At 38.2% G+C, this 16,295-nt stretch overlaps 1 protein-coding gene across 1 annotated transcript; it reads left to right on the top strand.

Annotated features, from left to right (window-relative positions):
* The first annotated feature begins 1,950 nt into the window (after window positions 1-1,950).
* LOC136229735 (uncharacterized) lies at window positions 1,951-2,800 on the top strand. The gene is made up of 3 exons (XM_066018636.1): window positions 1,951-1,994; window positions 2,316-2,426; window positions 2,511-2,800. Exons 1-3 carry the CDS (start codon window positions 1,951-1,953, stop codon window positions 2,608-2,610), a joined length of 255 nt encoding a protein of 84 aa, XP_065874708.1. The 3' UTR covers window positions 2,611-2,800.
* The last annotated feature ends 13,495 nt before the right edge of the window (window positions 2,801-16,295 follow it).

Raw genomic sequence — 16,295 nt, 5'->3', positions numbered from 1 at the left:
CCTTTGGCCGAGTCGATTCCTTGACTCCTGGATTAGATTGGATAGGTGCAGACATGGAATTGATATCTGGAGGGCGATTCTGAACCACATGTGCCCGAGTCCTCCGCCTTCCTGATCTCTTAGCAACCATCCAGGGACCAAAATTCTGCCCATCTCCTTGGATCCCTCCCTCTTTCACTACAACAATATCAATGGCCTCTTCCATCCCCTTTTCCCTTTTATGGCAACCCTCAAAAGTATGTCCAAACATACCACATTCATAACAAATATTGTGTAACCCTTCATACTCAATAAGATATACAGTATTCTGAACACATAATTTAGACAAGAGGGGTTTGGCTAGGTCAATATCAATGCAAACTCTTGCAAACTTGCCTCTGACAGCCCCAATAGTAGTTTTATCTACATGATGAACTTTACCCACTAACCCCCATATCTTATTAAGAAAGGCTTCATTATAATATTCTATTGGTAGGTTAGGAAACCTGACCCAAGTCAGAATTCTACTTACTGAACAATCATATGGATTGAAATTAGGGGTCCATGGCCTTAAGGCTAACACTTGATTAGATATAATATAAGGCCCTCCATTAATCACTGCATTATAATCCTCTACCCTAATAAATTTGATCACATAGTAATCATTTTCTAAGTCAGTAATACTCATTTTTCCTTTTTTAGCCCACTGTGCATGGATCCGCTGGGCGAAATAATTAAAACTAATTTTTTTCCCAAGCACCGTTACAATTAACGATAACTTCCATTTAGCCCTAAACGCCCGCTTATCAGCCGAGGAGAGCCGAATCACAGGGCATAACGGATCATCTTTTTCCTCGCCCTCCTCATCAGATTCAGAACAGAACCCATCTGAATCGTCCTCCATCAAACCATCATCTCCACACGGCTCCTTCTCCACTACTCCCATGACTGTATCTTTCCCTGACATTTTACCTATTCCTGAACCGCAATTGATCTTAGATTCCAGATTATTAATAGACCTAGGCGATCCATTCCCCATAGACGGCCCTTTGTTGGTCGCCTCCTCCATCTGAGTAAGGGCCCCCTACTAGTCCGATTCACTTCCGGCACTTCGCCGTAGCCACGGGCCTGAAACCCTCCCGCACTCGCACTTGCCGGCTTCCCCACACATGCCGACAGCACGCCGCCCATCTCCTGCCCCGCAGAGAACACACACTCCCCTCCCCTAGGGTTGGCATCAGCGCCCAAATCTTCTTCCCCCATACCCGTGGATAAATCATTGGGAAAAACCCCAATATCACAGTCGCTAGAAGCCGCGCGCCCCGCCCCTCTCGCACCCTGGATGCCGCAGCCGGCCACTCCCTGCACTGCCGCCTCTCCCTGTATTGCCGCCACTATATCGCAGCCGGCCACTCCCTGGACTGCCGCCAATCCCCCAAGAATCACCGCCTGGTCCTTGCCCAGATCAGAATCAGATCCGATCACCCCATCCCTACAAACTGCCGATCTCACTCGGCCTTCCTTCACCTCCCCATCCGACCAAGACTCCGACTCCCCAACCATCCCTGCCTTCCGATCCGGCCACCCCACTCGCTGCCGCTCACCCCCACCGCCTGCCGGACCCCTCTCTGTTGACCGTTCCCACACCCGACGCGTTTTCTCTCTCTGCTCCTTCATGCGACGTTTTTTACGATTTTTTTTTTTTTTTTAAAGTAAGTATAGTTTTTTTTAAATAAAGTATAGTTAAAATTGATTTTATTTAGAAACTTTTAAATTTACTTGATTCCGGAAATTAACCGAGCCCACGAATAGTCAAAATCTTCGTGGTTTCTGGAGTCTTCCATAGATGGACTGCCATATATAAGGGTAGAAAATTCATCTCACCTCTGTACCAAAGTGCCAATCTTCAATCTTCTTCTTGAAGCTGCATCTGATCTATCTTCCTCTCGCTCTCTCTCCCCCTGATCGGTAATGTCTTACGCCAAAACTCTCCATTTAATCGTGTTTTCATATTGGTTCTTAGTTTTGATAAATTTCCTTATTGTGTAAATTTTCAGGAAATATTGCTTAATTGGTTCATAATCGATCGACAATGTCCCATATCCTTTGCTCATCAGTTTTCTTCTGCCCTATCTCGATCTTCTTCTTCTTCTTTTTTTCTGAAATTGATTTCAATGCAAAATTCTTTTATTTCTCTATTTGGTTGCTGAATATTTCGGTTAGTTCTGTGTTTTTGGGGCAAAAACTCAGCAACCAGACGGTTGAATTCGGGAATTCGGTGTTGTGAATTTGTTGCGTTTTGGTTTATGATATGTTTTGTTTGACTTTAACTGAAGCGAACGCGGGAATCAGAGAGAGCGAGATCGCGAAAGGGCTCAAGCTAGGGCTGTCCAGAAGGCCAAGAACGGTAAAGGCGACGGATTGACTCCTGAACAACGCCGTGAAAGGTCTTACTGTTGTTGGTGATGATGATGGACTGCATTGTTTGGTTATATTTGGTTCTGGGCTTACATTATTTCTCAATTGTGCAGGGACGCGAAAGCTTTGCAGGAAAAGGCTGCTAGGAAGGCGGCTCAGGCCACTGAAGGTAATAATGCCAGCGGCGGAGGAGATAAAATCAGTAAGAAATAATAGGTGGTGCAGGGGAAGTGCAGATAAGTTTATGGGAATGTTTGTATTGGATCAGATCTGGGTGTCTGGTGTTTGGAAATTATGTTTAATAGTGAAGAAATAGAACAAACTTGGTTTCTAAACCATTTATTTGTATCTGATTTCTCAATGGTGTCCCTATGTTGTGCTATTATGCTATTTGTTTGCCTAATCTTCTCACTAGTCTCTCAGCATTGACATTATTTCATTTAGATCATTCTTGAACAAAAGCATGGCCCCTGTAGGTTACCTGTAATATTGCAAATAAATTGAATGAACTTATTAGATGGAGAGGGTGAGATGTCAAAATATTTATTAATCTGAATGCATACAATTTGTGTTTTTGTTGTGAAGAGTAGGGAAGAAGACTAGGGTTAAGTAATGGAAGGGCAGGGAAGGTGATGTGAGGTAAATTGAAGGTTTTGTTTAATCTCCAAATCCTACTGATTTGGTGGATTTGGATTGAAAATGAAGGTTTTTTAACCTCCAATTAACCTTTCCTTTCTAACAGCGTACTTCTCAAGCAGAATTGAATATCTAACCTTCTATTATTTAACCTTCCATAATCTCCATCAAGCAGACCCAAAACAGGCACGGTATAAATATGTAATTTTTCATGACTGACCCTTTTATACCGTTGTTTTTTATTTGTGTTATGTGTGCTTATTTGCCTAGTTGATACTGGATTATTGCAGGTTGATTTATTGCATTGGATGTGCGTTTCTATAAAATGTCTATATGGCTTGTAGAATCCTTAAAGCGATAATGTAGATTTTCATTGTTTTGTAGTTAACCAGCATCCCGGAGACCCGGAGTAAAGTTAGCCGGTAACTTACTGCCTACTCACTGTATTGTCTATGGTCTTCCTCAATTGAGATAATCTTATTTGTGGGGATACATATATTTCTTGGTCATGGAAAGCTTTTCTTTTAGAAGTCTCTTTGCATTTGGTTCATGCATCCTGATAATTAAACTAAATGGTAGTTTTTTTTAAGTGCTTAGCTGTTCTAACAAACTTGCTGCTTGTGAAATGAAAAGAGAGGTCTAAGTGCTCGTATGATTAGGATTAATAAACTTGATTGCAGCAACTTCCGACATAGTCGGGGGTGTTTGTTTACTCCATTTACCCCTCATGTTTATTCCATTTACACCTCATGTTTACATTTTCATATTGAAAATGAGAGTTTTAGGTGTATGGTTAGGGGTTGTTGTTGCCTTTTCATACATGAAAAATAGCTTTTTACAACAGCAAACCGTAATAGTAAACAGTAAACAGCAATATCAAATAGCATATCAAATAGCAGGTAAACCAAATAGGCTTTAATTTTGAAAACTAACTAGGAATTACACTATAAGAGCATCTTCAATAGAGAGTGTTTGATTGAGTGCTTGTCGAGGTGGTAATGGTTTTGGCAACCATGAAGATAGGCTGTAAATGAGCCGAGCTATCGGTTCGGTAAAAGCTAGCTCAATTTATAAACGAGTCGAGCTTGAGCATGGCGAAGTTCGGCTCGAAAGCTCGCAAGCATATTGGACTATAGGGTCAAACGAACTCATAAGCAAGCACGCTCTCAGGAGCTAGGTTTTATGAAGGGAAAATGTAGAACTAACAAATATTTTAGGGAACTTTTGGCAACTCCACTGTGGCAACGTTGTGAGGACATTCTAATATTCAGTGGTTGGGATCAGTAATGAAAACTGAGAAGTATGCAACTAAATAAAACAACAAAATAAACAGAAAACAAAATACATTCTCTAGACACATTTAAACAAATTTATAAAAACTCATAAGGAGAGGGATAAAAAAAAAAAAAAACCCTTGATGGTGCGGTGATGGGTGAAAGTGTAGCAGTTGTTCTGGAGCATAAGCATCGATGAAATGATATATTAGTCTTATTCGTTGGCAGTAGTGCTCACCTAGACCCTGAATGATCAAATGAATTTGGTCATTTACCGTTAGATCTAAGTTTATTACCATCATATGGTGGAGATGCAAATCATCCTAAGGTTTAAATTTAATAAGCTTGGATCTAACGGTGAATGACCAAATTCATTTGGTCATTCAGAGTCCAGGTGAGCATTACTGTCGGTGGTAGTTGGATGCTTGTTCGTCCATCATGTCTTGGTGTTCCATGCCCAACACCCAATCATGTGGCTCCTCCATCAAACTTTGCTTTTTTAATCATGATGTTGTGATATTCATCATTGAATTTATTAATTAAGTTCTAAAAATTAATCAGTTATTCAATCATTATTAATTAAGTTTTAAAAATTAATTAGTTATTTATTGAATAATTAAATCTCAATTATTGATTTTATAATTGAGATCTCAATCATTAAAATAATCAGTTATTTATTGAATAATTAAATTTCAACTATTGATTTTATAATTAATGATTAAGATATATTAAATTTCAATTCAATCCAAATCCTTTTCATAAAGCTTGAGGTTAATAATTGGCTTTGTTGGCAAGGGTTCGGTTAAGTAATGATATCAATTATAGTAATATTGCTACGGACCAAATGATCTATTCAAGAGTATTCTAGCCATTTAACACTATTATGTCTAGTCTTTTAACACTACTAATTCACTGATATAGATGTTTACGGTGGTCTGTTTACGGGAACGTTAAATCCCATACTAACACTGATTCTCCATTCGCCCATGAATCCCGGCATTACTAGGATTCGTGGGAGAATGGAGGATTTTTACGTCGATGTCCCTCGGCGGCGCTTCAGGAAATTTCCCTTCACGCCGACATCGGGTCTGGTGCGGTCTCTAGTGATTTATGAATATTAAATAATAGTTCTTTGGTGTTTTGACAAAAATAAAATCAAAGCCATGTTTTTCAGTTTTTTAGTGGAGTTTTTATAGTGAAGTGAGTGTTTAAGCTTCCTTTTGGTGCATCGTCATTCACTAGGGAAATTGGAACTTGATATGCACAACTGTTTGATCTTGAAATTACTCCTACATGAATTTTATTAGGTAAACGAGCATGAATGAGAAACAAACGAGTAAAGTTTGTTTTCTACATAGTGTTCAAATTACTAGAAGAAATATCAAGTTTAATTGTAAATTGTTATGATAAAATGCCCTAAACTGAAGATCTAGTTGCAGGGTAATTTTTTAATTTATTTTATTTTATTTGCTCTAACAATGTATTAGTGAAATTTTAACCGTGGTTTGACAGACCGTAGAAATGAGTTTGTCCCTTCAACTGGACCTTCATACACCTAAGAAATCGATTACAACATTATTGTAAAATATAATCCGATATCTGATGTCTTGCAGTCTCTATGATACATCTTTTTAATTTAACTCGTCACTTCTGTTTTATTCCTTCTAGTTTATGGGTGCTTAAATTATTAGATTGAAATAAGTCATTGTCTAGTTAGTTCCTTTTTGTGCACATTCCATTCCATTGCAATAGTGGCGAAACTTGGACGGCTAGGTTGGTAATCGTCAACTCGACGACACAATGGATGTGAAAAAGGAGAAATCGGTGTAATTTTAGTATATATTTTAATTATGTTTGATTAGAATAATAGGATAAGCACAATTTAACAACAATTAATATTAATTCAATTTATAGTATAATAAATCTTTTTCTTAACTTAATTCATATCATTTTTAGCATAATATATATTTTCTAATTAAATTCAATATATAATATAATAAATTAATTCTCTAAATCAAATTCAATCTCTAACACAAAAATCCTAAAATAATTAGTTATGATTTCTTTGATATAATGTTAAATAATTAAATTATTAATTCTAAATTTATAGACATAATCTATACAAAGTTAATCAATTAAAATTATCAACATCATTTTTTTTTTCAATTTTGTTGTAAATGAACATTATAATTTGTATAAAAACTTAATAATTGTATCAAATTATAGGTTTGAAATTTGATGACTCCGTAAGGAAATAAAATCAGTTTATCATTGTAAAATATTTCAATTAAAAATAAAATTATTGTGATATAACCATACAATGAGAAATTCTAGTATAATCTTAGTCCATTAAATCTTACTAATGGAAATATTATAATTGTATTTCTTTTCACTATTCATTTCTCATTAAAGTATTATGCTTCTCAATTTTTTTTATTGATATGGTCAATTTAACTCGGTTCAATGGTAGAATTCTTCTCATATAATTAGCAAAACATATAATCAGAGTCCAAAATGCAAGAACTAAATTTCTCTTTAGGCTAACGTATGTGAGAAATATGGTGATATACAATTTCCTCTATTAAACATGGATTGAGAGGATCTCAACCCGTTGAACAATCCTGTTATTATATTATACCATGTTTCGCCCCAATACTACTATTAAATCATACTCACCAAACTTGTAAAATTAAGATCTAAAGAAAAAGAGTGAAGTAAGTAGTGAACTTGATAAAGTTAAATGTGAAAACAACAAGAACAAAAATTAATGATATATATTATAAAACAATAAAGTAAGGCGACATGCAAAACTAAATTACCTTTCTCTACAACTTTCAAAAAATGAAAAAAATAATCAAACAAACGATAATAAGTGAAAAAAGAGAGGAATAATAAGATTGAGCTTATATCATTCCCAGTTTATAAAAAATCCATGAACTTCAAATCGTTATCGATAAAATAGCAAGTGCTAGTTACTTCTAGGACTGTAATCGAGCCGAGCCGAGCTGAGTCGAGTCGAGCTTTGGCCTGTTCAAGCTCAGCTCGCTATAAAATTAACGAGCTCGAGTCCGAGCCGAGTTTGCTATAAAATTAACGAGCCGAGCCCGAGCCGAGCTTTGGCTTGCTCAACGAGCTTGAGCCGAGCTTCAAGCTTGTTTCGAGCCCAAAATCCTCTTTTGGACTTGGTTCATTAAGAAAATTATCTAACCATGAATTGTTTGTGAGTAAATTGTTAATTATATTTGTGAAGTTTGCTCGCAAATAACTCTTTAATTGTGTACATAAACAAGCTCACAAGCAAAGTTCGTGAATAAATAAACAAGATATTTACAAATAGTTCGTCTATTACTCATGTATTATGTTTGTGAACGAACTCATCTAATAACAAATTAAATAATATTAAGTTTAGATATTTGTGAACTAACACAAAACTATATAGTTTTCTACAAACCTAAAATTTGTTTATAAATGTTCTAATCGAGCCTGCTCGCGAGCTTTCGAGCCGAGCTTTGGTCTGCTCAAGCTTGGCTCGTTTACGAACCGAGCCAGTAAATCGTGTTCACGAACGACTCGTTTACAAATCGAGCCGAGTCGAGCCGAGTCGAGCCGAGCTTTTATCGAACCGATCACCGAGCTACTCACGAGCGGCTCTGTTCATTTACAGCTCTAGTTACTTCACATGATTTCTCCTCTTGATCATAGCTTTCAATAAAATGTTTTTTTTTTGACAAAAAATGTTATTTTCTTAATTCTTAATGGCTGAATCCTTTGAAAAATAATAATCCTTCTCATTTCCTTCTTCGACATTCCATTCCTTCCCATTTGTTTTTCGACTATCTTCAACACATCTCACCTAGTTCTACCATTCCATCTTCTAATTCCGATGTCGAGCTTTATATCAACAACAATGACAAGTTGAAGTTTGTTGCTTTTATAGTTTGTGCGTTGAACGAAGAAAATAAATGCACATGAATCTTTTATAAGAAAAGAGAGAACTAAAAAAATAGATGAAATGTGAAATAATAGTTAATAAGAATAAATAAAAAAAGAGTGAACTAAAAAAGGATGAAAGAGGAAATGATAAGTCTGATTAATAGTTAATATGAATAAATAAGAGGAGACAAAAACTTTTATAAAAGAGAGAACTGAAAAATAGATGTGAAAAGATTTTTTTTATTTGTGATTTTTTTTAATTTATATATCGATATTTATACATACGTATCAACTTGTGATAATGCTTTATGTTTCGGTTATTATATATTGATAGTAGATATATATCAAGTTTAATTGCAAATGTTGTGATAAAATGCCATAAACCGAATATCATCACTTAAAAAACATAATAAGATGAATGAGATGAGAAATTTTATTATGGATCGAGACCAGTACTACTCCATCCATTCAAATGATGCCACATCAGCAGTTGGAATGTCGTCATCGTTTGAATGAAAGAGACCAATACTGATCCATCCCAATATAACAAAAAATCGAATGAGATTGTCATTTATTTTTTTATACATAGTACCAAAAACAACTCAGACTAAACTAATGTCATCTGTTCTAGTTGTTTATTTTAGGCTTAATACATCATTTGCCTCCAAAAAACTTGATTGGCCCTAAAAACCAAATAGAAGAGAGAGACGAATTTGGGGAAGAAGATATGTTGTATTGATTCAAGAGTAACAGATACATTGTGTTGGTTGTATACCCAACAAACTCACATGTATAGCTCGTGAGTAAAAATAGAAAAGAAAAATACAGCTATAACTATAAGTAAAATAGCAATAACAGTCCTTATACTTCCCAATTAACAAATAATAACAAGTATAATTCTATAGCCGCCCCTCAAGTTGAAACAGGGAGATTTCGACTTGAACTTTTAGAACCACAGGAAAACAAATTCATCTTGGCCAAGGCAACTGACATCTGAGCACCAGTTAATGGCTTAGTGAATAAATATGCAATTTGATGATAAGTTGGAATATAAGGGGTGGAGATGAACCCAGATTCAAGGTGTGAGCGAACAAGATGACAATCAATTTCCACATGCTTCATCTTCTCTTGGAACACTGGATTGGCTGCAATGAAGATCGCAGCTTGATTATCACAGTTCAATGGCATTGGTAATTGAACTGAGATTTTGAATTCTGTCATTAAAAATGAAAGCCACTTTAATTTACAAGATGTTATAGACATAGCTCTATATTCAGCCTCAACTAAGCTCTTGCTAACCACACTATGCTTCTTAGATTTCCAGGACACCAAGCAACTGCCAATAAACATACAATAACATGTAACAGATCTGCGAGTGACTTTACATCGACCCCAATCTGAGTCACAATATCCTTCTAATTTGGTTAAATCTGTATCAACATCATAGAAGAGACTAAGTGCTTCTGTGCTCTTCAAATACTTCACAACATGTCGAGCTGCTTCCATTTAAAGATCACTAGGATTGTTCATATATTGGCTAAGGTGTTGAGTAACAAAAGCAAAATCAGGCCTGGTAAAGCCAAGGTATAACAACTGTTGGTCCCGTGTGATTAGTTCCAATGGGGAGGGTTAGTAACGAATATAACTTTTTCTTTTAATAATGCTGACTTAATCAATTCTTTAAATTACTTAACTCAAATTTTAGTCAGCACGACCGAGAGATGTAAGACAGCTTTAGTCAGAGGCTGACTAGAACCGTTTTACTTGTGAGTTGGGAATTAACACTTGAGGTCAGCTTCCAACTCAACACTCTGATTACTCAGTGTCAGCTTATACAATTTATATCCTGAGTAATTTAAGCAAACAACACATACATATATACTGAAAGAAAGGGTTAGAAATTACTCAGCAAGATTTATCCTGGTTCGGCCTCACCGCCTACGTCCAGTCCCTAGAGTCCTTCCGGGCTTTTTCAATTCAATACTGAGCTCTTTAAAGGTAGAGCACAAACCGTTTACAAGGCAATTGAATATGCAAGAGTACCTTCCTCTATTCGTCTACTCAACTCCTACTGAGCGCTATAACCGAACATTCAGATTTTCCTCTACCGCTGAGTACTAAAACCGAGTACTCAGCACCACTCTCTCAATTTTTACAATTGATACAAACTTGTTCTTTCTAGATGAAGAACACTTTAGATGAATACAAATTCAATCTAGCTTTTACACAGAAATAGAAATTTGGTGTAAGATCTTCTTTTTCTTATTTGAATGTGCTTTGTATGTATACTCTTTTTCTCTTGTATTTCGGCAAAGGATCCAAAAGATGGTCTTGTCCTTTTATAGTTGATTCTGAAGCTCTAATCATTTGAATCTGGAAGTATCCGTTGGATTCAAACGGCTCTCCTGCGTCACACGCTTGGTCAGCATTCAAAATTCGCAGGCCAATCCTGTCGTCTGAAATTAGCAGGCGCCAGGCTTGTCTTCTTCCTACAGGTTTGTCTTCTAGTGCCAGTTTCGTCTTTTAGCCAAATTCCAGTTGACCCATGCGTCTCGAAATTGACTCTGTGCGTAATTCCAAGGCTTCTGTATTTGGCACAGACGTTGTCGGATCTTGTCTTTTAGTAAACGGATCATTGACGCTGTCCTGATGAACACTCAGCTTGACTTTGATAGACGTTGCCTTTGATCTTTGTCTCTGGCAAGGCTAAGTCACGTTCTACTCAGCTTCTTCGGTCAGCTTCGTCTTCAAGCGTTTGTTCTGAAGATGACTTGTCTTCTATAATGCTGAGTTACACTCCACTCAGCTTGTGCTGTGTTCTCATGCTGACTTCGTCCTGTCTTACTTTTTATTTCTGTTTTCATTTATACTTATACTCAACATTGAACAAACATATTAGTACAATTAAATCAAAGCACATAACTTTCATTTTCTTAATCATGGATTAACATAAATAGTTTTGTCAAATCAAAATCATGTGGAAAGGTGTTTCAACAACAAACTCCCCCATTTCGATGTTGGAAAAATATTTAATTATGGAACTCAGCATTGAGATTCCCCATGATTAAAATTTCTTTATACTTCTAAAGTTACTCCCCCATAAGGGTTGCATCTATTGACTTAAGTTAACTCTAAACCTTCTAAGATTTAATCGAGTAAAATTAAGACATGCCCATACTGACTTAGTTCAATTCTAGACCTTCCAAGATCTAATTCAGATGAGCCTAGGTCAGCTTTCAGAAAAGTTCAATGCTTGACACATATGTTTACTCAGTTTGATATATAGTCAGTTCAGGTATCAGAGTTATGAAAAGATGTATCACAGCTAATGTGTACAGAGTATATTCCTTTTTAATTTTGTTTGTTTGTTCATTTAAGACAGATCAGCACAAAGCACAATAAGTAAGTAAGCATCACATAAAGTTTGTCAGTTTGAATAAAGGATGCATAAATATATATAGATGGTCAGCATTAACAAAATAGAACACGCTAGATAAAACTACAAGTCAAGAACTAAGACTAGTCAATCTATTTCTTCCTGTTGACTTGAGCTTGGTTAGCTATTCCTTTGCCTTTGGTGGTTCTTTGTTGCTGACCCTGATTCCCCGGCTTGAGCTGAGTTGCGGAACCAGATGCTTCTCCCGTTTTCTACTGAGTTCTAGCAGCTTGCTTTTCTTTCTCCCTCGTTTTGCCAGCATCCGGTGATGGAGGAGTAAAGGTATCGTGAAGAACAGCATGAGTCAGTTTTGAGGAGTACGCTTAGAGTTGACTCGTACTCTCCCAAAGACCGTCGAAGACTGCCATGCCATCGTCCAGAGTGGAAGCGGGTATCTTAATGGTGGAACTGAGCATACTAAGAAGATACTCTTGAGATTTCCTGATCCAAGTTATAGTGTCAGTCATCTTGGCATATGATTGATGATACATTTTGAGCAAAGCAGCATCATAGAACTGACGTTGAGCATTAGTATGCCGGACATGTTTAAATGTGGCTTGAGAGTACTGTAGAATCTCATTTGTCTTTACTTGGTCAGTGTCCATTTCTTCTTTACTCAAGTTGAGTAGGCGAATGGCTTCACTAATTTGCTCAATGGAACACTGGGAGGAGGAGGAGATCAATTCACGAGCGCCGGTCAGCTCAGAGGTTAGCTGGGTAAAAAGTTGATTGACCTCAGCAGATGTTACATAGATTGAGTTCGCAGCTGACAAAGTATTTAGTTGGCCCTGGATAGAGTTCATATGATTGACCATTGTCAGCTGGAGTTCAGCCAGCTTCACTATTAATTCTTGCTTGGGTTGTTGAGATGCGAAGGATGTCATGACACTCATCAAGTCCTTGAGACCCTTGATTTCAGTTAAAAGTTGAGTGACAGAGGAAAGTTGTGTTGGCTCAACATTAGCAGACCCAGCAGCATCGGTATGAGGCTGATGAATATCCTTAAGAAGGGCTTGAGCTGAGTCGATGATTCTTCGTCCAGACTCAGTGGTATGCAAGAAATCATAGGATTCATCAGTTTGGGGTTCAGAGACCGGAATTGGAATAGCACCGAATGGAGGAGGAGTTTGGTGCTGTCCAGAACCAGATGTGCCAGCGTGGTCAGCAATTGGTCTTTTGTTCAGGTTAGCAGCAGGAACTGACTGGTTTTCATTTTGCATTGAAGGATTTGGGAGAGGTGGGTCAGCAGAAATATTGACCTGCTTAGTATCAGTCTGAAGTTGAGTAGTTGCAAAAGGTGGAGGTAGTTCAGAGCTGACATGAGCATGATTTCCTTTGCTAACTCTTTGTCTTGAGCAGCAGGAACTTCGAGCACTTGCTCGGCAGAAATTTGATCCTCAAGAGCTTTGGGGTCGGCTTGTTCCTCAGCTTAAGAAACAGAGGCTTACTTTTTCTTGAGTTGGTATGGAGTTGGCTAAGTGACCGTGGAGAAGAATTGGAACTGGAGTGTGGTGAGGTCAGTGATTGGTTCCCTTAGGGGAGAATCGTCCAGAAGGTCAATGATTGGAGATTTTTGAGCCTTTCGTTTGAGTCGTTTGCCTATGCTGTTCTTATTTGTTGGAGGAGAGGGATCAGCAACAATGGAGTCAAAGGACTCAGAAGAGGAGTTCAGCCCAAGGTCAGCATTGAGATCTTTCACAGCTTTGTCTTTCGTTGTGGACTCAGCATCAACTGTCTTACTTTGCTCAGTTGGATTCACAGTTTGCTCAGCAGCAACTTTAACACTTGGCTCAGCAGAGCCTGTCTTGTTAGTATCAAACTGACCTTCAATATTACCCAGTTCTTCCTCCTGGTCAGTAGGAGTCTTCTCAAGGTCAATATCTTGACTCCGTACAAAGTGAGATTCAGGAGTAACCACGAAGTCAAGTGGGTTTGCTTCGATTGGTGTCAGCCCAGAGCTCTTCTTCTTCTTTTTCAGAGGCATTTCAGGTGTGTCCTCACTTTCTTCTTCAGGCTCAACTGGCCTTTTCTGTTTTTCTACTGACTTAGTTTCCTCCTGACCTTGCTCAACATCAGCTTTCTTCGCACTTGATACAAATCGAATCTTCGTCGGAGCTGAGTTAATATCTTTGGAAGAGGTTTGGGCAGCTTTCCTCTTTTTATCCTTTCTAGTGCGGTCAGCAGGTTCCTTGTTTACCACCACTTTCTTTCCTTTCTTAGTCGGCACAGCTTGTGCTCCTTCCTCAGCATTAACTTCTTCCTCATTTTCTTCAATAACCCCCTTTCCCTTCTTAGACTTGATGGGTTGACCGTATGCTAATCCAAACAGTAGTGCCACTATGATTTCCGTACCCCAAGTCTCAACTTCTTCGATCGTGCTCACCTAATGGTCCTCAAGAATTCTTGTGATGAGGGAGCCCAACCTGAGTTTCCCTGTGCTCTGTTGGAATGCACCGACAAGAAATACGGGCATGTTGAGCGGTTTGTAGGTCAGCATGTGCCAGATAAAGCACTGCTCGAAATTGGAGGCTAATGAGGTGGAGTTGACCTTAGGGAATATGAAGTTGGTCAGGATGTAATAAGCCATTTTTTGATTCTGACCCATACATGTGCTGGCTATTTCTCCTTTGCGGTCCTTCGGCTTACAAAACTCAACAGGATAGTCAAGTTTGGTGTTTGTGGTCCTGAATTCTGTACCTTTGGCCGGCAGCTTTAGCAGAGTTGCTAGATAGGATGGAGTGATCTTGATGTCCTTGCCTTTGACCTTGGTCACCAGATGGTCAACATTGTCCTCGTTAACCCTGAGGTTTGTGTAAAATTCCCTTACTAACTGTGGGAAGGTATTTCCGGGGAGAGAGAAGAATTCAGACCAGCCCTTTTTGGAGATCCATTCACATAAGGGTTTCTCAGCCTCTACGAATCCCTTAGAGAACCAACGACACCGGAGTACCTCACAACCCTTGACGTTGTTGTATACAGGAAGGAATACATTCTCCTTTGGCTGCTTGTCTTTCTTTTCCTTCTGCTTTTTCTAAGGGGTTGCTTGGTCAGCTTGAGGGTTCTTGCCGGAGGTGCTGACCTTAGTTTGGTCATGCTGACCATCTCATTGAAAATCAGTAGAAGTCTCTTCGTAGTCCTGCTGAGCAGGGGACAGAGGATTTTCATCAGAGCGGTTGTCGTCGTAACCAGCACCGGAGATATTTTGTGAATCGTCAGACATGATTCCTTTAGAAATTTTGAGAGGTTTTAGGATTTTAGAGAGAGAGATTGAATGCCAGAAATTTTGAATGTAAAGAGAGATAAGTGGGAATTCTTCCACTATTTATAGGAGTGCCTAGTTGATCTGATAGGTCGGAATGGCGGTTTTGGCATCGAGATGATCAATCGACAGGTATCCTGGAATTTATGACACAATCGGTGCATGTGTTTTCTAATTATTGCGCTTACATCATCCTAGGTGGCTATTTAATACGTGTGCTAGCATTAATTGTGCAACGGATTTTTACTCAGTGTCTAGAATATTAAACGTTTTTGTCATTCTGAGTGCTCAGTTTTACGTAGAGGAAATATTCGTGTGCTTAGTAACTCAGCTTAAGATAATCACTCAGTATGTATGTCTACTCAGCGTAGGGTGATATAATATTATATTTAACTCAGCATGCAATAGTTACTAATTTAGCGCAAATCACTCAGCATGGTAATCACTCATCATTCAATTTAGCATAGAATTTTACTGAAGAGGATTAGACATACCGATAGTTTCCCTTAGTATGTTAAATTTCTCACGAGCCAAGGGCTTCGTGAAGATATCCGCAAGCTGTTCATCTGTTGGTACGTAGGTCAGCTTGATCTCCCCTTTAAGTACATGATCTTTAATGAAGTGATGTCGAATGTTGACATGCTTCATCCTGCTGTGTTGGATTGGATTTTTGGACAAGTCAATGGCACTCTTATTGTCGCATTTGACTTCAATTGTATCAGTTTGTACTCCATAATCCTCCAGCTGTTGCTTAATCCATAGAACCTGGGCCACACAGCTTCCAGCAGCAATGTACTCAGCTTCAGTTGTTGACAGGGCCACTGACGATTGCTTCTTGCTGAACCAAGATACTAGACAGCTTCCAATGAAGTGACACCCTCCCGAACTACTCTTACGTTCTAGCTTATCTCGTCCATAGTCAGCGTCAGTGTATCCAATAAGTGTGAAGTCATTTGTATTTGGATACCATAAACCTACATTAACTGAGCTCTGCATATATCTAAAAATTCTTTTTACAGCTATAAGGCGAGATTCCCTGGGGTCAGCTTGGTATCTTGCGCAATAACATACTGAATACTGAATGTCAGGCCTACTAGCAGTAAGATAAAGTAGAGATCCACCTCGGTATAACTTACTGTCTACTGACTTACCCTTCTCGTCAGCGCAAAGGACAGTGTTAGTACCCATTGGGGTAGATATGGGCTTACATTCTTCCATATCGAATTTCTTCAACATTTCTTTGGCATATTTAGACTGACTGATGAAGATGCCGTTCTTCCCTTGCTTAATTTGTAATCCAAGGAAGAAGTTGAGTTCCCCCATCATTGACATCTCGAACTCAATTTGCATCTGATTACTA

This window comes from Euphorbia lathyris, chromosome 5, assembly GCF_963576675.1.
Source record: "Euphorbia lathyris chromosome 5, ddEupLath1.1, whole genome shotgun sequence".
In the NCBI taxonomy this organism is placed as follows: Eukaryota; Viridiplantae; Streptophyta; class Magnoliopsida; order Malpighiales; family Euphorbiaceae; genus Euphorbia; species Euphorbia lathyris.
The sequence above is the reverse complement of the archived record's forward strand: the minus strand, read 5'-3'. Positions and strand labels throughout refer to the sequence as shown.